The sequence below is a fragment of the Clavelina lepadiformis genome, chromosome 4 (genome assembly GCF_947623445.1).
Source record: "Clavelina lepadiformis chromosome 4, kaClaLepa1.1, whole genome shotgun sequence".
Classification (NCBI taxonomy): domain Eukaryota; kingdom Metazoa; phylum Chordata; class Ascidiacea; order Aplousobranchia; family Clavelinidae; genus Clavelina; species Clavelina lepadiformis.
Window position 1 is genome coordinate 7,977,625 of NC_135243.1, and position 26,438 is coordinate 8,004,062.

The 26,438-nt window shown below is 34.5% G+C and overlaps 2 protein-coding genes and 1 long non-coding RNA gene across 5 annotated transcripts; 1 reads left to right on the forward strand and 2 right to left on the reverse strand.

The window, feature by feature from the left end:
- Positions 1-1,401: 1,401 nt before the first annotated feature.
- LOC143453533 (uncharacterized) lies at positions 1,402-25,975 on the reverse strand. 3 transcript variants are annotated; one of them, XM_076954897.1, is made up of 19 exons: positions 25,764-25,975; positions 24,192-24,248; positions 22,246-22,297; positions 21,925-22,049; positions 21,654-21,789; positions 21,449-21,537; positions 5,675-5,837; positions 5,068-5,225; positions 4,770-4,928; positions 4,446-4,601; positions 4,163-4,278; positions 3,967-4,067; positions 3,581-3,729; positions 3,283-3,441; positions 2,956-3,114; positions 2,673-2,788; positions 2,477-2,577; positions 2,179-2,368; positions 1,402-2,107 (listed from the first exon to the last, which is right to left on the reverse strand). In XM_076954897.1, the coding sequence occupies exons 1-19, from the start codon at positions 25,881-25,883 to the stop codon at positions 1,978-1,980; spliced, it is 2,436 nt and encodes an 811-aa protein (XP_076811012.1). In that variant the 5' UTR covers positions 25,884-25,975; the 3' UTR covers positions 1,402-1,977. The 3 variants fall into 3 exon arrangements, with proteins under 3 accessions (XP_076811012.1, XP_076811011.1, XP_076811013.1); XM_076954896.1 differs by lacking the exons at positions 3,967-4,067; positions 4,163-4,278; positions 4,446-4,601; ... (1 more) ...; positions 5,068-5,225; positions 5,675-5,837 and adding exons at positions 15,755-15,855; positions 15,951-16,066; positions 16,234-16,395; ... (1 more) ...; positions 18,152-18,312; positions 20,728-20,890; XM_076954898.1 differs by lacking the exons at positions 21,449-21,537; positions 21,654-21,789; positions 21,925-22,049; ... (1 more) ...; positions 24,192-24,248; positions 25,764-25,975 and adding exons at positions 6,378-6,466; positions 6,584-6,719; positions 6,855-6,979; ... (1 more) ...; positions 9,190-9,246; positions 10,726-10,916.
- Positions 10,727-14,371, forward strand: LOC143453535 (deoxynucleoside triphosphate triphosphohydrolase SAMHD1-like). The gene is made up of 7 exons (XM_076954904.1): positions 10,727-10,854; positions 12,895-13,015; positions 13,086-13,229; positions 13,307-13,384; positions 13,468-13,602; positions 13,717-13,818; positions 13,965-14,371. Exons 1-7 carry the CDS (start codon positions 10,844-10,846, stop codon positions 14,061-14,063), a joined length of 690 nt encoding a protein of 229 aa, XP_076811019.1. The 5' UTR covers positions 10,727-10,843; the 3' UTR covers positions 14,064-14,371.
- Positions 19,168-19,693, reverse strand: LOC143452569 (uncharacterized). The gene is made up of 2 exons (XR_013115061.1): positions 19,440-19,693; positions 19,168-19,357 (listed from the first exon to the last, which is right to left on the reverse strand). It is a non-coding gene; the product is annotated as an uncharacterized LOC143452569 (long non-coding RNA).
- Positions 25,976-26,438: the final 463 nt, after the last annotated feature.

Sequence of the window (26,438 nt, forward strand, 5' to 3'; positions counted from 1 at the left end):
TTTGCATTTCATGAAATAATGGCCTAAGACATACCAAAGTGACAGATAAAATTTTAGGGAGCCCCATGTGGGATTTTTCGATAAATAACATTTTTAGTAATTTCAATTTGTAATGAAATAAACAAAGATATAAGGCCTTTCTACAAGCATATACGGCGCCGGAATCAACTGGGAACAAAGAACAGGACAAGATTCGTATGAATATAGGCTATTCCGCTGCTAGTGAGAAATATAGGTTACTTCGTTGCATAGGACAGTTACCTTTGCGAGCTGAGAGACTGACTTTGTGAATCTTAAGAACCTTTTTTATGTCGGCTCACAAATGTATAAACCGGTAGTCCCTAAACTGGGTTCCGCGGAACCTCAGCCGCCGTGAAGAGTTTGATACGGTTCCGTAAGACAGATAAAAATATTATGCTAAGCATGCATTGCCGGTAGCTAAATTGATAATAGCAAAATTAAAAGTTTTGTACAAATTGCATTGCAGCTTGTAAATTTGACCAACTTGTGATGGACAATTAATTATTGGTATAAGTAACTTGCAATTCGTGTACTAAAATCTTCATTGTACGCTCTGGTATGTTCCTAGACTATAGGCCTACTTACCATAGGCTTAGTGTTACAGCCGAGTTTGTTTTTGGTTAGCTTTAGCTTGCTATTGCCTGAAAATAATTAGTACGTTAGGTCTACAGTTGAATTGATATCAACAGACATCGCACCGGCATTTTTTGCAATTTTTGTAATATCTGGTGCCGCTAACACATACTTTTTAATAATATGGATTAAAGTCAAAAATGTAACATAAAATACTTGTTAATGAAAATGGCATTTGGCCGACCTTCCAACGCGTAAAAGTGGTAAGGATCGAAGATTTTTCAGGGGTTTACTGGTGCCTTGGACCTGAGGTAATTCCGTAGAAAACAACATCTGTCACATTAGTGAAACTAACGGCAATAAAACTACGGTTGCAAATGACATTATTTACCCGCCTAAGACGTAAAGATTCCTCTTTTAACCAAAAAACTTCGTTTAACTTGTTAATTAGCATACAGATAAAGTATACAAGTTAAAAACGTTTTACATTATAATTGAATTTTTCTCGTTTTGGGAGTTTAACCGAACCCCATGAAGACAGGCTGGTCCGAAAGTGATTCTTATTCATTTATAATTGGACCTACGTGCGCCCGAGTTAAACGTCAAAGATTTCAATATTCAAAAAGCAACCATAGGCCTATATCGCAACTAGCAGTTAGAATAGCGGAAGCCAAAAATTCACGCAGAAAGCAATAAACTTTTTATATTACCCTGTGTAGGCTGTAAATGGTTGTGTACAGACACACAGTACAACAGTATCTTGTACGTACCGTGCACCATATATACAATACAATTTTAAACATATGGTACGATATCTGTTTTTATTCACGGCAGTGCATGTTCATTGATAAGAGTGCTTGGTTAATAATGAAGGATATAGCCTATAAGTTTGTATGAAAAACGATTCTTATGTTACATAAACTTATTTTCAAATAAAAAGTTTTTGCAAAAGAGCTATGCAGGCCCGTTCTAGGAAAACTGAGAAACTTTTAGGTTACTACTACGAGGCATCGGACAATTTATAATTTATGAAACTTTTCTCGTTTACAACTTACACATTCAGTTTTATATCATGCTGGACTCAAATGCTAAATGAATAAGGTTACAAGGTTTTATTTAAATGCTTTATATTTAAATTCATTGTAATCATCTTCTTGATTGCAAACTGCAAATTCGGCCCTTTGTTCACAAAAGCTACTTTAAAGCACATTTATGCATTTTGATTAGTTAAGTAATTCTGTAAGAAACTTTACTGACTTATAAAATTTGTGTCTAAGCTTTAAAAACTAAACGCATAGTCTCAGTTACTAGATCTTGCGATGCAAAATTGCTAATAAAAAATGATGGTATTCAAATAGTACGGATCGTTTTGAGGTTAACCTACTATGGGCCATAAAATACAAGAATAGCTGAAAGGTTATGACGCACAAAGTCTCCGCACTGAAATTCCTGATTGTACTTGTAAGTGTTGATCCCGCCAACACAAGCCTCATACGGGGAACAACCATCAGATCTGTTGAAATAAAAAATATTTCTGAGCAGCTATAGAAAAATCTACCGAAAGAGCCGTGACGCGAAAAGTACCTAACTCCAGGGCACATAGCTCTTGGAATGCCATTCGTATCAAACGGTCGAAAATGGATAAATCCTGGTTGAAATGAACTTCTAAAGGCATTCGGTATAGCTTCAATAACCTCCGCTATTTCGCCTCTCAAGAAATTTACAGGAACGGATAATGTTTCATTCTCGCTGCTACATGATTCGACGTCAGCAACTAAACAGTAAAAGAAACACTGTAAATATATATAATTATATGTACATATCTTACATACTATTCAAGGAAATCAGTAGTCCTGCTGTGTGGTGTTTGCAAAGTTCTAACCTCTTAGTACTGTTGACAATGGTGTCATTAGCCTTTGTATTGCAGTTTGAATTTCACTGAAAGTTATACGAGAGTCATTGGTCTTCGTAAGTAGCATATACCTTTCGTTAAAACAGAGAAGACGTAAATTAAGTAATTGTTTGTTATAGTAGTACAGATACAGCATGCCATGCATTAATGGTAAATGTAGACTAACCCCACAATTATATTTCGAGGTGCAGCAGTTTGTGAAAGACGGACCATAAAAGTGTCATCTAGATTCTGAGTATCACTGTTTTCCCATTCTGGAGTTGACACACTATCAGAAGAGTGCTAAAAATATCAGTTTTAAACATTTACTTTTGCATATGATATTTATCATAGTAAATCTCTTGCAACCTATTATAGCTTATAAAAACTAACAGTTCATTGCAAAGCAATAAAATTGATTACAATGATATTTTTCTTAGTTCGAATGTAGCTTCAAACAAATCACTTACAGGATGATCAGTCATGAAAAAGAACACTTGTGCACAGCTGGGGTCACCACTAGCACCATAAACATGGTTTGCTCTGTAAATTACAGTATTCCCCGCATTCAAAGTTCCTGTATATGTGGTCACGCTTCCAGTGCCGTCAGCACCTAAGTTGCTTGAGACCTGTCAAGTATAACAAGCATTACCTTAAATTTCAATACAACATTTATTTCCATATATCATAGATGTGTACAGTATCAACCTGAATCAAACACTAGGATTAAGCGTAATTAACAAAATTTTTTTTGGAAAAGAAATACTACAAATAAATAGAACCACTGTAAGTTGTACCCTGAGTTTAAATGTGTTCACGTTGCTGGTGCTTCGAAAATAAGCCAGGGCAATAAAAGGATGACCAGGCCATGTCTTGATTTGAACACCAGAGTCAGCATACGTATGACCATACACAAGATCAGCCGATAAAGAGTTATCGTTTATGGCATATTGTATCTGTTTGGTAATAATAATAACAATATCACAAGTAGATAATACTCTTTCAACAAATCTGCTTGCCGCGTTCGCCATAGAATCAACATGAAATTAAAATTATATAATATTAATGTTTGTAATTCATGTAGTACTTGTTGACCTTGTTTCCTGTATCAAAAAGATCGTCTCCACCATCTAAAATGGCAGAAGATGAACCATCATATGTGTACTGATGGAAGCTAGTAATTGCATTAGTTATCTGTTGGGCACTTTCATTTGCAGTGTTTATTAAAGAATCTATTACCTTTGCTGAAATACAAAAAGTGGGATGTAATGAAAATAATATTTTTGTATGCACAATGTTTACAGTTTTCAGATTTGTGGTACATAGCAAAATGCTACCAGTAAATTAACATCAGTAAATTTAATGCTTTACTATTGTTGCTGATCACAGCAGAGAAAGTATAAGGCATAATGACGATAGTGTTAAATTTACATGGGCCAATAAAACGTAGTCCTGCTGTGTGGTGTTTGCAAAGTTCTAACCTCTTAGTACTGTTGACAATGGCGTCATTAGCCTTTGTATTGCAGTTTGAATTTCACTGGAGGTTATTTGAGAGCCACTGGTCTTCGAAAGTAGCATATACCTTTAGTTAAAACAGAGTAGTCGTAAATTAAGTAATTGTTTGTTATAGTGGTACAGATACAGCATGCCATGCATTAATGGTAAATGTAGACTAACCCTACAATTATATTTCGAGGTCCAGTAGTTTGTGAAAGACGGACCATAAAAGTGTCATCTAGATTGTTAGTATCACTGTTTTCCCATTCTGGAGTTGACACACTATCAGAAGAGTGCTAAAAATATTAGTTTTAAACATTTACTTTTGCATATGATATTTATCATAGTAAATCTCTTGCAACCTATTATAGCTTATAAAAACTAACAGTTCATTGCAAAGCAATAAAATTGATTACAATGATATTTTTCTTAGTTCGAATGTAGCTTCTAAGAAATCACTTACAGGATGATCAGTCATGAAAAAGAACACTTGTGCACAGCTGGGGTCACCAGCACCATAAACATGATTTGCTCTGTAAATTACAGTATTCCCCGCATTCAAAGTTTCTGTATATGTGGTCACGCTTCCAGTGCCGTCAGCACCTAAGTCGCTTGAGACCTGTCAAGTATAACAGGCATTACCTTAAATTTCAATACAACATTTATTTCCATATATCATAGATGTGTACAGTATCAACCTGAATCAAACACTAGGATTAAGCGTAATTAACAAAATTTTTTTTGGAAAAGAAATACTACAAATAAATAGAACCACTGTAAGTTGTACCCTGAGTTTAAATGTGTTCACGTTGCTGGTGCTTCGAAAATAAGCCAGGGCAATAAAAGGATGACCAGGCCATGTCTTGATTTGAACACCAGAGTCAGCATACGTATGACCATACACAAGATCAGCCGATAAAGAGTTATCGTTTATGGCATATTGCATCTGTTTGGTAATAATAATAACAATATCACAAGTAGATAATACTCTTTCAACAAATCTGCTTGCCGCGTTCACCATAGAATCAACATGAAATTAAAATTATATAATATTAATGTTTGTAATTCATGTAGTACTTGTTGACCTTGTTTCCTGTATCAAAAAGATCGTCTCCACCGTCTAAAATGGCAGAAGATGAACCATCATATGTGTACTGATGGAAGCTGGTAATTGCATTAGTTATCTGTTGGGCACTTGAAGTTGCAGTGTTGATTAAAGAATCTATTACATTAGCACCCTTTGCTGAAATACAAAGTGGGATGTAATGAAAATAATGTTTTTGTTTGCACTAAGTTTACAGTTTTCAGATTTGTGTTACATAGCAAAATGCTACCAGTAAATTAACATCGGTAAATTTAATGCTTTACTACTGTTGCTGGTCACAGCAGAGAAAGTATAAGGCATAATGACGATAGCGTTAAATTTACATGGACCAATAAAAAGTCAAAAATCTGTATATTTATAAAACAATTTATTAGACAAATTTATTTTTCAGTCAAAAATTAATAAACCAAGATATCAAAATGCATTTTCAACTACAAACTATAAGGTTATTTTAATGTACAGTACACTATGGCAACATTTCCATCCAATTATTGCATCATTAGCAAACAGGTATAATTCTATATAACATAGTTCAAACTTTCTGCAGTGACTCTGAATATAATATATGCTCTTAGTTTACTAAATACCTGAATGCTTTGTAAGTGAGTAATGATCTTTAAATAGGGATTGAAGAGTGAATCCCGTCAATGAGAGGAAGTTGTTGTCAGTTGCATACATCAGCGTTGCATCTTGTTTGTATCGAGAAAGTGGAGTATCATTGGGAACATGCCAAAGCATAACATTCGATGACTAAAATAACAACTTGGATTTATTATTGTTTAGTGTTTGATAATTATGTTCATTCTTGACAATAAAAGTAAATAGACATATGACTCTGTTAGTATCGTAAACGGTACAACAAGCAACCACAGTTGTAAGCAATTCAACTTTTTTAACTTGAGTCATATAACTACTTTGACCCAAGTCAATTCAACCTAAGTTGCGATTTGAGCAAAGTCAATGCCATTGACTTCACAAAGCTTGTTGTTACACTATGCTAGATAAGTTGGTTATCACTATACAAAGCTGTCTAAAATTTCACCTGGTTGATAATTTCTTTTCAACATAGTAATTGAACTTTGGTATATAATTATCCGGTTTGATTAGAGTCGGCATTGTTACATTTGTTTATTTTTGGCAGTCCCATCTCTCATAAGTTTATTTCAGTCAAAGTAAGCCATTTCAAATAACGGACAACTAAATTCGTTTCAAATAAGTGATTTAACAAGTCAAGTATTTAAAAGTGCAACTGAGACTTAAGTCTTTATGAAGCAACTAAACAAAACATACAGCAAGTGAGAAAAATCCTGCATTTTTGTAATCTGCACTTGTTGCTGACTCTACATTCCCAAATATGTCAGTGTCTGTCCATGCTTTGCCTGTGAAAAACAAAAAAGAATTTCCATAGTAGTTTGAATTCAACATATCAACTGCAACATGTTAAAACAGTCTTTATAAGTATTTTTTCCTTTCATTTAAGAACATCTGACACCTACCCTCATTTGTAATATTTGTATTTCCTTCTTCACTTGACCATTTATCACCTTGTGTACATTTGCCAAAAACATTGTTTTCATGAATGCTCCCAACTAATGTCCAACCTGTCGATCTAGTAGACATGTCGCAATATACCTTACAAACCAAAAAATAACACAAATAATTCAACATAATTATGTATATAAGCCGATTTTTAATTGCAAAGTATTTGACAGGTGTTTTTGTAAATGAACGTGTATTTAATGTAATATTTAGCTTGATGCAAATCACCTGAAAAACTGATGAAATGGAACCTGTTTTAATGAAATAAACACCATCCTCTGTGATTCCATTGTTACGAAGATCAGCACATGACCTTCCTGGATTAAAAGCAGATCCATACGATCCAGAAAAACCTTTAACAATTTTAAGATAAAATATATCAGAGTAGACCAGAATTTTGAGAAATAAAGAAACCATTTGTTTAACTTACGACTTAACGTGCGACTGACTTACCTAAAGTTTTTCAATATTGAGAAAAATAAAGTAAAAAATGCATATTGCCAAATGTTAGCTTAAGAAATGTATTGATAACTACAGCAGATAGCTTACCTTCACCAGGCGGGCCCTGAATACCCTGTTGGCCAGGAGAACCAGGTGGCCCCTAAAATTACAGCAAGCATTTACAACTACAGTACAAGAAAGATTATGTTGTATGATTTGGAGCAGCTTGGGATAGTTAATGGAACTAGAATTTTTAAACATTCACATAGATCGGTGCTTCTCAACCTTATCAGTTGCAACCAACATATTATAAGCTTAAATTAAAACATTTCCAAAAACATCTTTACTACACCATGTATCAAACAACTACATTTCACATTTTGAAAGTAAGTTTTCATTTCATGAACCTAACTAGACAGTAATAGTGAAGTACTGTAATAACAATAATCCGTTTGGTGAACTGCAACTAAACTTCAACCTTTAAACCAATTCGAGTTGATGTAACCATTTTATAACCATTTTAATTCAAGTAACCATTTTTTAAGTGTGAAAACTTTTCGAAGTACTTACTGAATCCTCCTAAACATAAAATAAACTGACAGGATCTGTACTAAAAATCATTCTTAAACTAACATGGACACCAAACAACAAACTACATTGCATACATAGAGAATTTCATAAGTATGGGCATCAACAACATGATAGAAACAGCACAAAACAGAGACCTATAATGAGATTTGGTGGTCAAGCAATTCGACCCAAGAATTGTTGAAACATAATCATAAACTTAAAATGAAAAGTTCTTGAAAACAAGGAGTCAAACCGCAGTGTAAAACGACTTAACTCCTGTTCAGGTTTTACAAAATTTTATTTTACCGGTTCTACTCCGGTTCAGGTTTGCATCGAGTGCACACATTCATTCTGCTCTGGGTTTAGGTTCAGCAAGCTTGATAATATACGATTTGCTCCAAGTTTGAATGACATTATTTTTTTAATATCTTAAACCAAACTCCCAAGTAGCAATCTGTTAGCTCAAAGAGTTTCATCATGAGCAGATAATTCTTAGTTTATGTTTTGAAGTAAACAAAGGAAACACGTTTTTACAACTCTTAGATGAAATTATTGTACTGAAAGTGGTTACAATTGAAAAAAGTTCAACCCCGCTTAGGGTTTTTTCTCTTAGTCTTCAATGGTCCAGTTTGGGTTCACACAAATTTAATATATTGGGTTCCGGTTTTAAAAAACATCCACTAAAAACGGTGTGGCATTTTTAATGATATACCAAATTACAAGTTGTACATATTTTTAAGGAAGTTGTACTGTCTTTGGTTAGTTATCTTATTTAAACATTTAATTCTCAAAACGTAAATAGTTTGCTGGATTTCAAACAATAGATGTATGTGGTTTTGGAAAGTGCTGGCAAAGTGGTAGAGGTTACAAAAGAAATATTCTGTGATACATCGATATGTGAATTATGACATAGAACTGGTGGCCTTAGCCGATTGGCTATGGCAAAAGCAATAAATAGAATTGATTTTGGTTTAATAATCTTTTTTATAAATATTTCTCATTTGGAAAAGCTCCTTGGTAAAAAGGCTCTCTCTGAAAAGTATGTTTCGGAAATGGGACATGCAGAATTTCTTCTGATGTAATAACGACTTCACATTTTTGGAATATAAGAATTCGGACTTTAAAATTGCTACAACGGTTTAAAGGTTCAGGTTCAGTTCGACACCCTGCTGGAAAATGTATTTTTTATTAATACCAACTACCTATTTATTTTCGAATTTAGAAAACCTAAACCAAGAAATATCTAATTGCTGAAAGCTAATGAAGTGTTACTTGGCCAGGGTAGGTGAAAAAAGGCTTAGCTGGATAACATGATTTGAACCCAGAGCGAACTGTATATTAACAAGTTTGCTACACTTGAAATCTGAAAGAACTGAATGTGTGCATCGAATGCAAATTCAAACTAGAGTAGAATCGGTAAAATGAAATTTTGTAAAACTTAAACTGGAGTAAAACCGTTTTCAACAACAGTTCAAAACATTGAAAATAATTAATAGGCTAGTACAGATAATCGTCATAAAATTTTAATTGTTTTATCACCACACTAACTTACCAGAGGACCCCGTTTACCAGGCTGTCCTTGTTGAAAGCCGGAACTATGTGCTGAAGTCTGGAAAATAAACCTTGTTTATCTTGTTTTGTGTTTATAGGCCTAGCACAAAAATAAAAACTAGAATTCCAATTGAATACAATTTGAAGTCTATCTAAATGCAAAAGCTTGTTCTACTAGAGTTAGGTTACGCTACGCCATTTTGCCACTTCCAAAACTACGTGTACACTGAGTCCGGTGTTTAGGATATGCAGATTAAACTGTGTTTGAGTAACTTTTGAAACAACAATGCAGGTTTTGTTTTGCAATAGTTTAGTTTGCTAATTTGTTCTATCGCTATCAATAACAAACAGCTTAAAACGTAGGTTACAGTAAGCCTGGCAAAGAATTTTGCTTGAAGTTTGTAACATTTCACCACATTCCACAAAGCACGAAGAACTTCAACTAGGGCCTAGGCTAAAGCAATTGAAACAGTAGCAGAGTATAAAATTCGCGCCATTTATGTGACACTACCAAAAAAAACGCTGCCACAAAATTCAATATTTTTGTGAAAAAAACGGGGAGCTAAGTGCTACACGATATTGAATATTGTTTTTGATTCAAACGCTTGAGGCAAAATGTTTTGTCTTAAGATGAGATTCGTCATTCTAGTAAAGTGCGTGAGTTGATTCAAGTCAAAAGTTACGACATTAATTTAATCTTCTGTCATATAAACAAGCTACTTTAACGGTTTTGAAGAACTGTCGTTTTCGTCTTTGAAATACGTTTGCACTCTGCAAGACCTCATGAGTTAAAATGGCAGGAAGTTCTATTTTATTATATGGGAGCCGTTTATTCCTGCGGTGGATCTACCCGATTTTCCGACATTGTACGCTTGAGCGCTAAATCGGAAAATGATAACGCTTGAATGCTCAATTGGAACGTTTTTGTCTCATTCAAATAAATCAGAACGATATAATTGTATCGGAAAATTTGATTTTAAATCAGGACGACAACCGATGTAACTAAATCAGTTTCATTTAATGTGAATCACCTTGATTTGACATATGTTGGTTTAGGAAAGCGTGTTTTCGCAAAAAAAGGATTTTTTACAAACTGCGTCACCGGTTATTATTGCGACTGGTAGCACGAATTGTCTACTTGGCGGCAAGCTGCTGATTGCGCGATAATTAAATAAACGTGTAGGCTAATTCAAACCATAACATAAGTTTGTTTGGTTTAAAGCCAGAATGCAATATTAGACGATTTTTACATTAATGAAAATACTGGTTACTGTCATTGTCAACGTCCATTACCGTTATTGTGTAAGTTATTACAGCCATTGGCCAATACCGCCATTTTCAGCGTTGCCGTAAAACTTGAAGAACTTTTCACGCTGATAAAAATGTAAATTTACTGCAGAGCATAGTTTTGAAAAATATGGTTATCAGTTATCACAGCAGCAATAACGGTTTTAAGGTAATAAAATTATAATAAAGCTTATAAAAATATTAGACACTAATTTTTCAAACATAGTTTTTTTTCTATTTCATAACTTACCTGGACGTCGGCACTGCTGCACGAACACGAACAGCCTCCGTCATTCTCGACTTGCTGATGTGAATATTCCAGAACACAGAGTAAAACAAGAGTAAAGAGTAAGACATAGAGACCAGACATGTTGCCAAGGTATGCAGTGATCTGACTATCCTTAATCAAATAATAATTTCAAGGTTATAAGGAGTCCTGTATCCTGAAAAATTAAACAAGCATAACATAATAATTGAACATATAACAATTGAAATTAAGTGGGTTTATGACAAAATGTTATTTCGTTGCTTTATTACTTGTGCCAAGTATTACACAACAAACATATTCGTCATAAAGACCTCGTACACTAGCGGCTATTGTTACAATATGAGCAAGCACGATTGATGGTTGATAACTTGTTTTGCTTCTGCTTCGATGGTATGAGCTCTCATTTCTCAAACGACGTGACTATGCTGTTAGTTGCTTAAATTCTGTCTATGCATATTACTAAATGATAAAGTTCCCATTTTTATTTATTATCATACACGAAGGCTTTCACCTTCGGGCAAAGCTTACTGAATGTTACATTGCGCAGAAGTAACCAGTGAAATCGATAATAATGTAAAGGAAAAATTGTAAAGATTACAACAGTATATATATGGCACACCAGTTCAAGCGAGGTAATTTATCTGAAAATCATCGAGGAGAATTCAAGTCCGGTCAACAACTGAATCACAACATTCTACAAAACAACCCATGACTCAATGTAAAACTCAAATTTTTGTTATTGTTCCATGAAAACTGGGTTCATCTGCTTACAGTGCTGCTAAAAGATTGAAACACTAAAAATTGCTTACGCATTGATTTGTTATTATAACTTTTAGGTTACTAAAAAAAGTACCGCGTATAATCTTATAACAACAAATGCTTTTAGTTGAGGTCAAAGAATTTAGATTACTTTTTGAATGAAAACGTTGGACATAAATTCAAAAAGAATATTACTTTTACAACTTGTTTTTGTTTGTTTTTTGATTAGGTACCTCTTGTTCTGATAAACACAGGAATGGTGGTATAAATTTAACGATCAAAAGTCGAATTAGTTTCCATCATTTTTTATATAAATAACTAATTTTAAATCTCTGAAAGTGTTTTAAAAGTTCTTCTCTGAACCGTTTATTGCTGTAACAACTTCAAAACAGGAAATGTTACCCTTGGGAATTGCTCTACTGGTGGGTCACTTTCCTACAATTGAGTTTTTCTATTTCTGATTAGGACAGGAATTCCCGAAAAAACGACGCCGTCAACAACATACTTTCTAAGTGGAATTATTTAATTTTCCAGCGCTTTAACAGCAAAACATTTTATATGAATATACCCCATGAGACTAAACCACTGTACAAAGGGCTTAATGGTTCACATTTACAAACAACAAAAATGCACACCGCAATCGATGATGAATTTTATTTGCGATTACTACTATTTGCGCTGTTGTCTACGCAATGCCGACTCAATTGTAAGATTGGCACAAACATTAACATGCAAAAGTTTAAACATATCAGTTTTTTGAACGGAATTTTAATAAAACGTCTTATCTATACGCGCAAGTTCTCAGAAAATTTTTCAAACAATAGTGAGTAATTTTCAAGTGACGTATAGCTAGCAGTAGTTCGAACTTTTACAGGCGCTGACATGAACAACAGGATTAGCAACACATTTCGCCTAACCTAAAGCATATAGAATCATGTGATAAAAAAATCAAACAAAAATGTACAGATACAAACATCATTAGCGAGGAATCCCTTGTAGTTACTAACTATTGATATGTTTCGTTACATTTAACTTGGATGTGCTTGGTTTGCTCTGTTTAATTGATTTACCTTATGTGAAGTATCTAATTTACATCAACTTGGCAGAGATTAGTAATTTGCATCATTATTTATAGAGTTATTAAGAAATTAGAAGGTGGTTGTTTACTAATGGCACCTGCGTGCTTTAGAATTGTATTTGCCAACGTTTTAAACACATGTCATTATAGAAGGTTATATTAATAACACAATGGCACTGTGCTAAGTTAATTTCATTGTTTCTGTCCTTTTTCTCCACTCTTATTTTTCTATGCTGAACAGTGTGGATAAATTATGGTTTTTTGCTTACCAAATACTTGACATTTACATAACCCTTTGTTATATTATTAAACAGGATTTGTGATGCCATGTTCCTTGCCAATGAACATCTCAAAATATTTGGCAAAGATAAGAAAGTTTTGAAGATTTCCGAATGCATCTATGATATGGTTGCTTACGAGAAACTCACAGATAATGTAAAAACTTTATATCTCACTTTGCTTTTTTGTCATATGATCTGCTGGCACATTTCTTCATTGCCGTTAGATTTTCTATCAAATATTGTATTCCACGGAAGAACATGTTGATATGGAGAATGCTCGCAACATCCTGAAGCGAATACTTTGTCGTGATCTTTATAAATATGTTGGATATAGCAAGCCTCCCAAGAACAAAAGTGTCCATTTATCGGTAATAAATGAAAGGGTCTTCCTGTCATTCTCAAGTTTTCATCACATAATAACTATTGTGTTCTTGCGTTGCAATAGCACTATGACTGCATAAAAATTCAAGAAGAAATCGCAGAGTTGGACAACGATTTAGAAGCAGATGACATTTTAGTGAATGTAAGCACGACATTTTAGAATTAGAAATCTTGTGTTTTTCTTTTGAAGTGATCCATTAAACATGAGATCCTAATATATTACAGGTGTGCACATTTAACTATGGTATGAAGGGGGAAAACCCTTGTGATCAGTTTCGGTTTTATTCGAAAGCAAATCCTGATATTCCATACCAAATTCGCCGTGAAGAAATTTCTCACATGCTTCCAGATACATTTCAGGTAAACTCAATATAAAACTGAAGTTTTGTATTATTACAAATTAATTCCCTTGCTTTTTGTTGAAACTGCACACAGCTGTTAATATTGATTATACAGTATTGTCTAATATACTAGGATTGTGAGATACAAATTTTCTGTAAATACTCTGACAAGTGTGAAGTAGCAAAGAAGTGCCTTCAAATATGGTGCCAAAAGAGGAAATACAAACCACCTATAGTAAGTAGCTTACTGGTTTCATATGCAATATCTTTTCTGAAGGTCTAATGGTATAAAACTTGTGAGTGTTTAGTTTATATCTCTACTAAAAGGTCGTTTTTCTTTGAAATACTATACTCATCGCAACAATGTTAATTTTGTTGCAGACGTTCAAAGTTGCAGAGACTTCCTTGACACCCGTGAAGCGACCCTGTACCAGCACCGAGAACAATACAAATGGTGCAAAACGTTTGTTTCTTCTGTGATTTTTCTAGCTACAATGTATATGCAAAGCACGATTTGTTAGAGTAACTTTGAAAATATTTTTAGCACTTTTAGCTTCAGTTACTTTTTAGCCTATTTATTGTTTCTAGTCTTCATCTTTGCAGTTATGGTTTTGGTGTAGTCATTTTTTTGCATTTTATTTGCTTAAACTTAGCTCAAAAGTTTGGTGTTCCACATTAAATACTGTAGACAGGCAGTGGACGTGTTACTTGCAATAACTAGATCTCCCGTCGTAATTCAGAGCTGTTTTAGTTGTGTGCCCTGTGTTTTTTACCTTACAATAAAATTAATTTCTTCTCGTTTTGGGAGTTTAACCGAACCCCATGAAGTCAGGCTGGTCCGAAAGTGATTCTTATTCATTTATAATTAATTGGACCTACGTGCGCCCGAGTTAAACGTCAAAGACTTAAATATTCAAAAAGTAACCATATATCGCAACTAGCAATTAGAACAGCGGAAGCCAAAAATTAACGCAAAAGCAATAAACTTTTTATATTACCCTGTGTAGGCTGTAAACGGTTGTGTACAGACACACAGTACAACAGTATCTTGTACGTACCGTGCACCATATATACAATACAATTTTAAACATATGTTACGAGATCTGTTTTTATTCACAGCAGTGCATGTTCATTGATCAGAGTGGCTGGTTAATAATGAAGGATATAGCCTATAAGTTTGTATGAAAAACGATTCTTATGTTACATAAACTTATTTTCAAATAAAAAGTTTTTGCAAAAGAGCTATGCAGGCCCGTTCTAGGAAAACTGAGAAACTTTTAGGTTACCATTACGAGGCATCGGATCATTTCTAATTTATGAAACTTTTCTCGTTTACAATCTACACATTTAGTTTTATATCATGCTGGACTCAAATGCTAAATGAATAAGGTTACAAGGTTTTATTTAAAAGCTTTACATTTAAATTCATTGTAATCATCTTCTTGATTGCAAACTGCAAATTCGGCCCTTTGTTCACAAAAGCTACTTTAAAGCACATTTATGCGTTTTGATTAGTTAAGTAATTCTGTAAGAAACTTTACTGACTTATAAAATTTGTGTCTAAGCTTTAAAAATTAAAGGCATAGTCTCAGTTACTAGAGCTTGCGACGCAAAATTGCTAATAAAAATATGATGGTATTCAAATAGTACGGATCGTTTTGAGGTTAACCAACTATGGGCCATAAAATACAAGAATAGCTGAAAGGTTATCACGCACAAAGTCTCCGCACTGAAATTCCTGATCGTACTTGTAAGTGTTGATCCCGCCAACACAAGCCTCAAACGGGGAACAACCATCAGATCTGTTGAAATAAAAAATATATCTGAGCAGCTACAGAAAAATCTACCGAAAGAGCCGTGACGCGAAAAGTACCTAACTCCAGGGCACATAGCTCTTGGAATGCCATTCGTATCAAACGGTCGAAAATGGATAAACCCTGGTTGAAATGAACTTCTAAAAGCATTTGGTATAGCTTCAGTAACCTCCGCTATTTCGCCTCTCAAGAAATTGACAGGAACGGATAATGTTTCATTCTCGCTGCTACATGATTCGACATCAGCAACTAAACAGTAAAAGAAACACTGTAAATATATATAATTATATGTACATATCTTACATACTATTCAAGGAAATCAGTAGTCCTGCTGTGTGGTGTTTGAAAAGTTCTAACCTCTTAGTACTGTTGACAATGGTGTCATTAGCCTTTGTATTGCAGTTTGAATTTCACTGGAAGCTATTTGAGAGCCACTGGTCTTCGAAAGAAGCATATACCTTTAGTTAAAACAGAGTAGACGTAAATTAAGTAAATGTTTGTTATAGTGGTACAGATACAGCATGCCATGCATTAATGGTAAATGTAGACTAACCCAACAATTATATTTCGCGGTCCAGCAGTTTGTGAAAGACGGACCATAAAAGTGTCATCTAGATTCTGAGTATCACTGTTTTCCCATTCTGGAGTTGACACACTATCAGAAGAGTGCTAAAAATATCAGTTTTAAACATTTACTTTTGCATATGATATTTATCATAGTAAATCTCTTGCAACCTATTATAGCTTATACAAACTAACAGTTTATTGCAAAGCAATAAAATTGATTACAATGATATTGTTATTAGTTCGAGTGTAACTTCAAACAAATCACTTACAGGATGGTCAGTCATGAAAAAGAACACTTGTGCACAGCTGGGGTCACCACCACCAGCACCATAAACATGATTTGCTCTGTAAATTACAGTATTCCCCGCATTCAAAGTTCCTGTATATGTGGTCACGCTTCCACTGCCGTCAGCACCTAAGTTGCCTGAGACCTGTCAAGTATAACAGGCATTACTTTAAATTTCAATACAACATATATTTCCATATATCATAGATGTGTACAGTACCAACCTGAGTCAAACACTAGGATTAAGCGGAATTAACAAAAATTTTTTTGGAAAAAAATGCTACAAATAAATAGAACCACTGTAAGTTGTACCCTGAGTTTAAATGTGTTCACGTTGCTGGTGCTTCGAAAATAAGCCAGGGCAATAAAAGGATGACCAGGCCATGTCTTGATTTGAACACCAGAGTCAGCATACGTATGACCATACACAAGATCAGCCGATAAAGAGTTATCGTTTATGGCATATTGTATCTGTTTGGTAATAATAATAACAATATCACAAATAGATAATACTCTTTCAACAAATCTGCTTGCCGCGTTCACCAAAGAATCAACATCAAATTAAAATTATATACAGTCGAATCCGCTTAATTCGGACACCGGATAACCCGGACAACCGCTTTATTCGGCCAAAATGCTCGGGAACGGAACAAAAGTAAAAATTGAACGTAAAAAACTCCTGTTAATTCGGACACAGGTTCGCAATTCCATCGTTAGGTTATGATTAGGGCCCGCAAAAGTCAATAAAGTCAAAAATTTTTAAGGACCTCGTCTCACCACGAATCAAAGAATAAAGTTGTTTTCAGCACCTAGGGGGGTGTTTCTAAGAAGTTAATAGGTCAAAATAAAGTCAAAATTTACAATAAAGTCAAAATTTTCAATAAAGTCAAAATTTGTCAAATTATGGCTTTTGACAAAGTTTTTGTGTTTCTTGAGAGTTATTTTTGTAAAAATCCTCGTGGAAGCATTGTAAATCAGGAACTGCGACACAATTAAACCGTATTAACCCATAAAAGCAGGAAATAAGTCACAATGCCTACTTGGATCAGCAGTAACTTTTATCGCAAATTGTCCATTGTTTATTCATTGTTACGTATTTAAATAATCCTTATGCCGCGTGAAAAGGGTTACATTACTTCTTCCCTGTTTAATTTTCTGTCTTTTGGAATTTACCATGCGGAGAAAATCGACGCAAAGTGCCCTTTTCACAAGGACAAAATAACACAAGCTATACCTAAATCTATCGCCAAAAAACACGACGCACTTTTTATAATCCATAAAACACCTTGCCTTTTCGACAAAATATTACGTTTGGGTCTGAAATTGACAAAATATTATGTTTGGGTAACTGGAGGAAGAACTGTGGCCTCTACAAATAAGCAATTTTGTTAGGTCAAAATAAAAATGGCCCTAGTTATGATACAATAAACAGTACTTCGTTCGTTTTAAGACAAGATTCAATTGCATTATGAGTGATTATGGTGAAACAATGACGATACATGCAGTAACAATCGACAATGAACTCATATAACGCTGTGACAGCTTCATAGTCGCTTTTACTTCGGTACAATTGCGTCCATCTTGTAGGACAAAATTGTACAGAAAAGTTTAGCACAAAAAATGAAATTGCTCACTAAAGTAAACGAAGACGTTTTATGCGATCAGTGCCAGTTACTGCAGTATAGCGCAGCAACAATTCATTTATTACGCAACAGTACAGTATTTTATATGCATTTTTTGCCTTTATGCATGACCATGAAACGAACAATTGATTTTCCGCTTAATTCGGACAAAGCCGTTTCTCCGCTTAATTCGGCCAAAAGTGAGCGGAACCAAAGTGTCCGAATTAAGCGGAGTCGACTGTAATATTAATATTTGTAATTATCGTAGTACTTGTTGACCTTGTTTCCGTTATCAAAAAGATCGTTTCCACCATCTGGAATAACTGATGATTGAGATGGATCATATGTGTACTGATGGAAGCTGGTAATTGCATTAGTTATCTGTTCGGCACTTGCAGTTGCAGTGTTGATTAAAGAATCTATTACATTGGTACCCTTTCCTGAAATACAAAGTGGGATGTAATGAAAATAATGTTAGTGTTTGCACAATGTTTACAGTATTCAGATTAGTGTTACATAGCAAAATGCTACCAGTAAATGAACATCGGTAAATTTAATGCTTTACTATAGTTGCTGGTCACAGCAGAGAAAGTACAAGGCATAATAACGATAGTGTCAAATTTACATGGATCAATAAAAAGTCAAAAATCTGCATATTTACAAAACAATTTATTACATTTATTAGACAAATTTGTTTTTCAGTCAAAATTAAGTATAGCAAGATATCAAAATGCATTTTCAACTACAAACTATAAGGTTATTTTAACCTTTGTCCTACTGCAAGGGTACAATTGTGCCCTTTCCAATTTTAAATTAAGACAGTATTTTTTCTAGAAACCTGAGAGACCTGAAATTTCCTGACATCTCTACATTTTTGTGTTAGATTAGGCAGACTAAATTTCGACAAAAAATCTTTACACGTTACCGAGATAGAGGATCGAGTTGTTTTTACACCCTTAAGAGGCGGCATGGGTACAATTGTACCCTTACACATTTTCTATCGAAATGACGCCGGAATACATAACACAAAGACAATTTTTCGAATGTTGAGTGAAACAGATTACAGAAATGATTTATTTGATACAGAAATATGAAAGAAAACTTAATCGAGGTGGTTTTAGTCCGTTTCACAAGTGATACACTTTGTATTTGTTACTGAGTGTTCGTCGCTTACAGGCTGAACGCAAACCACGCAGTTTTTCCTGGTCTTACGTCGTTTTCGCTGCTGGTGTCTGCAACATAGCAGTTACCAACAATCAGTGTAGCTCCACGACTTCCATGGGGTTCTTTGGAGTTAGTTCGCCTTCTGGCGGTGTCGCACTGTGCCGTCCTAGAACCATTTCCACTGCAGCTCGAAGGAAACGGTTACTCATCACCATCCGGTTGGCAGAGCGAGTTTCCCCTGAAGGCATACATAGCTGTTTCGCAAGATCTTTCAGAAACTTTCTCCGTTGGTCCTTTTTTCAGAACTTTTGGATGTGCTCCCTGTAGATAATAAACGACGCTAAGCCAGTGAGGTCGATCATAAAAACGCCAATGGCCAACGCAATGTCCGTCGTTTTTTCACCCAGCATTTTGTCCATCGTGTCCAACCCACTTTTGGTTTTGACATAAGACTTGATTATCGAGGGTTTGCTTGATTGCGTCGCTTTGACTTCTCCAGTCATGTGCATGGATGATAGAAGAGCACAAACGATTTTTTTTTCTTTGGCACATATGAACAGACTCTTGCATCTTGATGGTAGACGAATTGGTCAAGTAAACTGCCCTTTCCTTGGCAGGCTGCATATTACTAGGCAAAAACCTTTTGTTTTTTCTGATTGTTTTAACTAAAGTCGTTTTCCATGTGTTCATTACATTAGCTAGCTGTGCCTGTGAAGAAAGAAATTATCGGTGGTGACATTTCTTCCAGAGCCTTTATACAAACGGGCCAGGTTCAGAACTGATCGCTCACCAATATTTACTTGTTTTGGACCATCTACTGGTTTACCAGTATAAATCTGACCATGTAGCGGGTAGGAGTTTGATGCATCACAAGCCCAGAAATCCTTGATGCCATATTTGGCCTGTTTTGCTGGTATATACTGTGTAAATTGAGTATGTCCTCCATATGGAAACAATCGTTCATCTATGGTGATGCATTCATGTGGTTTGTAGGCACTCTCCTATTTTTTATTCAGCATGAGCCAAATATCTCGTATTGGTGCAGCTTTATCTTTTTACTCATGCTCTGCACGGGTATTTTCGTTGTCAAATTTAATAAATCTGAGCATCATCTTGAAGCGGTATCGAAACATAGCTGCACGTACAAGAGGCAAAGCATCTACTTTACACATATCTTCCAGATTATCTTTGTTATTTCTGCGTACACCAGCAACAATAAAGATGCCAATAAATGCTAAAGAGTCTATGCTAAAGCTCGAATCAGTGAAATGCCATGCAATATCAGCGGAAATTTATGGGAGTTGAGTACAGGGGCATAATGAGTATAATCGAGGTCACAAAGATAACATATCATATAGCGTTGTCCAAAGCCTACGTGGCCTAACAACACGTGTGATACTTCCGTAGAGCACAATATTTAAACGTTCGGACCATTAAATACGGCACACCGCACAAAAAGTATAACTAACTTGGGAATTTCAATATAAAATGTATGTGGGTACAATTGTACCCATACCGCCTTTTAGCGGTGTAAAATTATGCAGTAGGACAAAGGTTAATGTACAGTACACTATGGAAACACTTCCATCCAATTATTGCAACATTATCAAACAGGTATAATTCTATATAACATAGTTCAAACTTTCTGCAGTGACTCTGAATATAATATATGCTCTTAGTTTACTAAATACCTGAATGCTTTGTAAGTGAGTAATGATCTTTAAATAGGGATTGAAGAGTGAATCCCTTCAATGAGAGGAAGTTGTTGTCAGTTGCATACATCAGCGTTGCATCTTGTTTGTACAGAGAAAGTGGAGTATCATTGGGAACATGCCAAAGCATAACATTCGATGACTAAAATAACAACTTGGATTTATTATTGTTTAGTGTTTGATAATTATGTTCATTCTTGACAATAAAAGTAAATAGACATACGACTCTGTTAGCTATCGTAAACAGTACAACAAGCAACCACAGTTGTAAACAATTCAACTTTTTTAACTTGAGTCAAATTGAGTCATATACCTACTTTGACCCAAGTCAATTTAACCCAAGTTGCGATTTGAGCAAAGTCAATGCCATTGACTTCACAAAGCTTGTTGTTACACTATGCTAGATAAGTTGGTTATCATTATACAAAGCTGTCTAAAATTTAACCTGGTTGATAATTTTTTTTGAACATAGTAATTGAACTTTGGTATATAATTAACCGGTTTGGTTAGAGTCAGCATCGTTACATTTGTTTATTTTTGGCAGTCCCATCTCTCATAAGTTTATTTCAGTCAAAGTAAGCCATTTCAAATAACGGACAACTAAATCCGTTTCAAATAAGTGATTTAACAAGTCAAGTATTTAAAAGTGCAACTGAGACTTAAGTCTTTATAACACTACAAGCAACTAAACAAAACATACAGCAAGTGTGAAAAATCCTGGATTTTTGTAATCTGCACTTGTTGCTGACTCTACATTCCCAAATATGTCAGTGTCTGTCCATGCCTTGCCTGTGAAAAACAAAAAAAAATTTCCATAGTAGTTTGAATTCAACATATCAAATGCAACATGTTAAACAGTCTTCATAAGTCTTTTTCCCTTTCATTTAAGAACATCTGACACCTACCCTCATTTGTAATGTTTGTATTTCCTTCTTCACTTGACCATTTATCACCTTGTGTACATTTGCCAAAAACATTGTTTTCATGAATGCTCCCAACTAATGTCCAACCTGTCGATCTAGTAGACATGTCGCAATATACCTTACAAACCAAAAAATAACACAAATGATTCAACATAATTATGTATATAGGCCGATTTTTAATTGCAAAGTATTTGACAGGTGTTTTTGTAAATGAACGTGTATTTAATGTGATATTTAGCTTGATGCAAATCACCTGAAAAACTGATGAAATGGAACCTGTTTTAATGAAATAAACACCATCCTCTGTGATTCCATTGGTACGAAGATCAGCACATGACCTTCCTGGATTAAAAGCAGATCCATATGACCCAGAAAAACCTTTAACAATTTTAAGAAAAAATAAGTCAGAGTAGCTCATAATTTTGATATATAAAGAAACCATTTGCTTAACTTCTGACTTAACGTGCGACTAACTTACCTAAAGTTTTTCAATATTGAGAAAAATAAAGTGAAAAATGCATATTGCCAAATGTTAGCAGAAGAAATGTATTGAAACTTATAGAAGATAGCTTACCTTCACCAGGCGGGCCCTGAATACCCTGTTGGCCAGGAGAACCAGGCGGACCCTAAAATTACAGCAAGCATTTACAACTACAGTATAAGAAAGATTATGTTGTATGATTTGGAGCAGCTTGGGATAGTTAATGGAACTAGAATTTTTAAACATTCACATAGATCGGTGCTTCTCAACCTTATCAGTTGTGACCAACACCATGCAGCAAACAACTACCTTGCATATTTTGAAAGTAAGTTTTCATTTTATGAACCTAACTAGACAGTAATAGTGAAGTAATAACAATAATCAGTTTGGTGAACTGCAACTAAACTTCAACCTTTAAACCAATTTGAGTAGATGTTTTTCGGTAAACCAAACCAAGCCCCCATAAATTGAATTTTACTAAAAAAGTCACCACTTTTTAAGTGTGATAACTTTTCGAAGAACTTACTGAATCCTCCTAAACATAAAATAAACTGACAGGATCTATACTGAAATCATTCTTAAACTACCACGGACACCCAACCACAAACTACATTGCATACACAAAGGATTTCATAAGTATGGACATCAACAACATGATAGAAACAGCACAAGACAGAGACCTATAATGAGATTAGGTGGTCAAGCAATTTGACCCAAAAATTGTTGAAACATAATCATGAACATAAAGCGAAAAGTTCTTGAAAACAAGGAGTCAAACCGCAGTGTAAAACGACCTAACTCCTGTTCAGGTTTTACAAAATTTTATTTTACCAAATCTACTCCGGTTCAGGTTTGCATCGGGTGCACACATTCATTCTGCTCCGGGTTTAGGTTCAGCAAAGCTTGATAATATACGGTTCGCTCCAAGTTTGAATGACATTATTTTTTTAATATCTTTAACCACACTGCCCAAGTAGCAATCTGTTAGCTCAAAGTCATCATGAGCAGATAGTTTCATCATGAGCAGATATTTCTTAGTTTATGTTATGCAGTAAACAAAGGAAACACGTTTTTACAACTCTTAGATGAAATTATTGTACTGAAAGTGGTTACAATTGAAAAAAGTTCAACCCCGCTTAGGGTTTTTTCTCTTAGTCTTCAATGGTCCAGTTTGGGTTCACACAAATTTAATATATTGGGTTCCGGTTTTAAAAAACATCCACTAAAAACGGTGTGGCATTTTTAATGATATACCAAATTACAAGTTGTACATATTTTTAAGGAAGTTGTACTGTCTTTGGTTAGTTATCTTATTTAAACATTTAATTCTCAAAACGTAAATAGTTTGCTGGATTTCAAACAATAGATGTATGGGTTTTCGGAAGTGCTGGCAAAGTGTTGGGAAGTGCTGGTGGCCTTAGCCGATTAGCTACGACAAAAGGAATAAATAGAATTGATTTTGGTTTAATCATCTTTCTTATAAAAACTTCCCATTTGGAAGCTCCTTGGTAAAAAGGCTCTCTCTGAAAAGCATGTTTTGGAAATGAGACATGCATAATTTCTTCTGATGTAATAACGACTTCAAATTTTTGGAATATAAGAATTCGGATTTAAAATTGCTAAGGTTCAGGTTCACTTCGACACCCTGCTGGAAAATGTATTTTTTATTAATACCAACTATCTATTTATTTTCGAATTTAGAAAACCTAAACCAAGAAATATCTAATCGCTGAAAGCTAACGAAGTGTTACTTGGCCAGGGTAGGTGAAAAAATGGTTTGGCTGGATAACCTGATTTGAACCCAGAGCGAAACGTATATTATCAAGTTTGCTGAACTTGAAATCTGAAAAAACTAAATGTGTGCATTGAATGCAAATCCAAACTGGCGTAGAAAAGGTAAAATAAAATTTTGTAAAACTTAAACTAGAGTTAAACCCTTTTCAACTACAGTTCAAAACCTTGATAATAACACTAGTCCTACTTAACAAATAATCGTCATAAACTTTTATTTTAATTGTTTCATCACAACACTAACTTACCAGAGGACCCCGTTTACCAGGCTGGCCCTGTTGAAAGCCGGAACTATGTGCTGAAGTCTGGAAAATAAACCTTGTTTATCTTGTTTTGTGTTTACAGCACAAAAATAAAAACTAGAATTCCAATTGAATACAATTTGAATACTAGGCTATCCAAATACAAAAGCTTGTTCTACTAGAGTTAGTTTACATCACGCCATTTTGCTACTTCCAAAACTACGTGTAGGCTGTGTCAGGTGTTTAAGATATGCAGATTAAACTGTGTTAGGGTAACTTTTGAAACAACAATGCTGGTTTTGTTTTGCAAAAGTTTAGTTTGCTCATTTGTTCTATCGCCATCGATAACAAACAGCTTAAAACGTAGGCTACTGTAAGCCTTGCAAAGAATTTTGCTCGAAGTTTATAAAATCTCACCAAAGACCACAAAGAACTTCAACTAGGCTAAAGCAATTGAACCAGTAGCAGAGTATGCAATTCCCGCCATTTATGTGACACTACCAAAAGAATCGCTGCCAGAAAATTTCATATTTTTGTGAAAAGAACGGGGAGCTAAGTGCTACTCGATATTGAATATTGTTTTTGATTCAAACGTTTGAGGCAAAATTTTTCAGAACCACGACTATTTTTGTCTTAAGATGAAGCTCATTGTTCTAGTAAAATGCGTGACTTAATCCAAGGCAAAAGTTACGACATTAATTTAATCTTCTGTCATAGGCTATAAACAAGCCACTTAACCGGTTTTTGAAGAACAGTCTTTTTCGGCTTCGAAATACGTTTCCGTTCTGCAAAGACCTCATGAGTTAAAATGGCAGGAAGTTCTATTTTATTATATGGAAGCCGTTTATTCCTGCGGTGGATCTACCCGATTTTCCGACATTGTACGCTTGAACGCTAAAACGGAAAATGATCACGCTTGAATGCTCAATTGGAACGTTTCTGTCTCATTCAAATAAACCAGGACGATATAGCCTAATTATATCGGAAGAATTGATTTTAAATCAGGACGACAACCGATATAACTAAATCAGTTTCATTTAATGTGAATCACCTTGATTTGACAAACGTTGGTTTAAGAGAGCGTGTTGTGGCAAAAAAAGTTTTTTTACAAACTGCGCCACATATTATAATTATTGCGACTGATAGCACGAATTGTCTGCTTGGCGGCCAGCTGCTAATTGCGCGGTAATTAAATAAACGTGTAGGGCTGTAGGCTAATTCAAACCATAACATAAGTTTGTTTGGTTTAAACCCAAAACGCAATATTAGACGATTTTTATATTAATGAAAACACTGGTTACTGTCATTGTCAATGTTGCCGTTATTGTCTACTAAGTTATTACAGCCATTGGCCAATCTACCGCCATTTTCAGGGTTGTTGTAAAACTTATCAAGCTGATAAAAAGGACTTATCGAGCTGATAAAAATGTAAATTTACTGAAGAGCATAGTTTTGAAAAATATGGTTATCACAGCAACAATAACGGTTTTAAGGTAAAAAAAAAAACTTATAATAAAGCTTATGAAATTATTAGACACAAAATTTTCAAATATAGGTTTTTTCTATTTCATAACTTACCTGGACGTCGGCACTGCTGCACGAACACGAACAGCCTCCGTCATTTTCGACTTGCTGATGTGAATATTCCAGAACACAGAGTAAAACAAGAGTGAAGAGTAAGACATAGAGAACAGACATGTTGCCAAGGTATGCAGTGATCTTACTATTCTTAATCAAATAATAATTTCCAGGTTATAAGTAGTTCTGTTTGCTGAAAAATTAAAGAAGCATAGCATAAAAATTGAACATATAACAATTGAAGTTAAGTGGGTTTGTGAAAAGTTTGTTTCGTAAAAGTTCGTTAATTATAATGTCACAAGGCTGAGCTATACAGCATTTTGAATAATGGAACATCGTACAAAAATAGTACTGATATATATATCTCGTATATCTACATAGAGTTTATAGATTACATCCCAAATCCATAAATAGGTCTATCAATGATTAAATGTTTAAATTAAAAGTTTGATAATGACGCATTTTTGCAGCTCAGGGCTAGGTCTCATGGAAACATATGTTAAAGCAAGACATATACTGAAAATGCCTCAAATAAAAAATATCTAGCTTACGCTGGCTCTATAAAATATCTCTAGGCGACTTGATAATGCTAACATTTTATTTTACTATGTTGAAATTTCACTATTTTATCCAAGTTAAACCTCAACCTTAATTTCTAACAGCAAGTTAATAAAA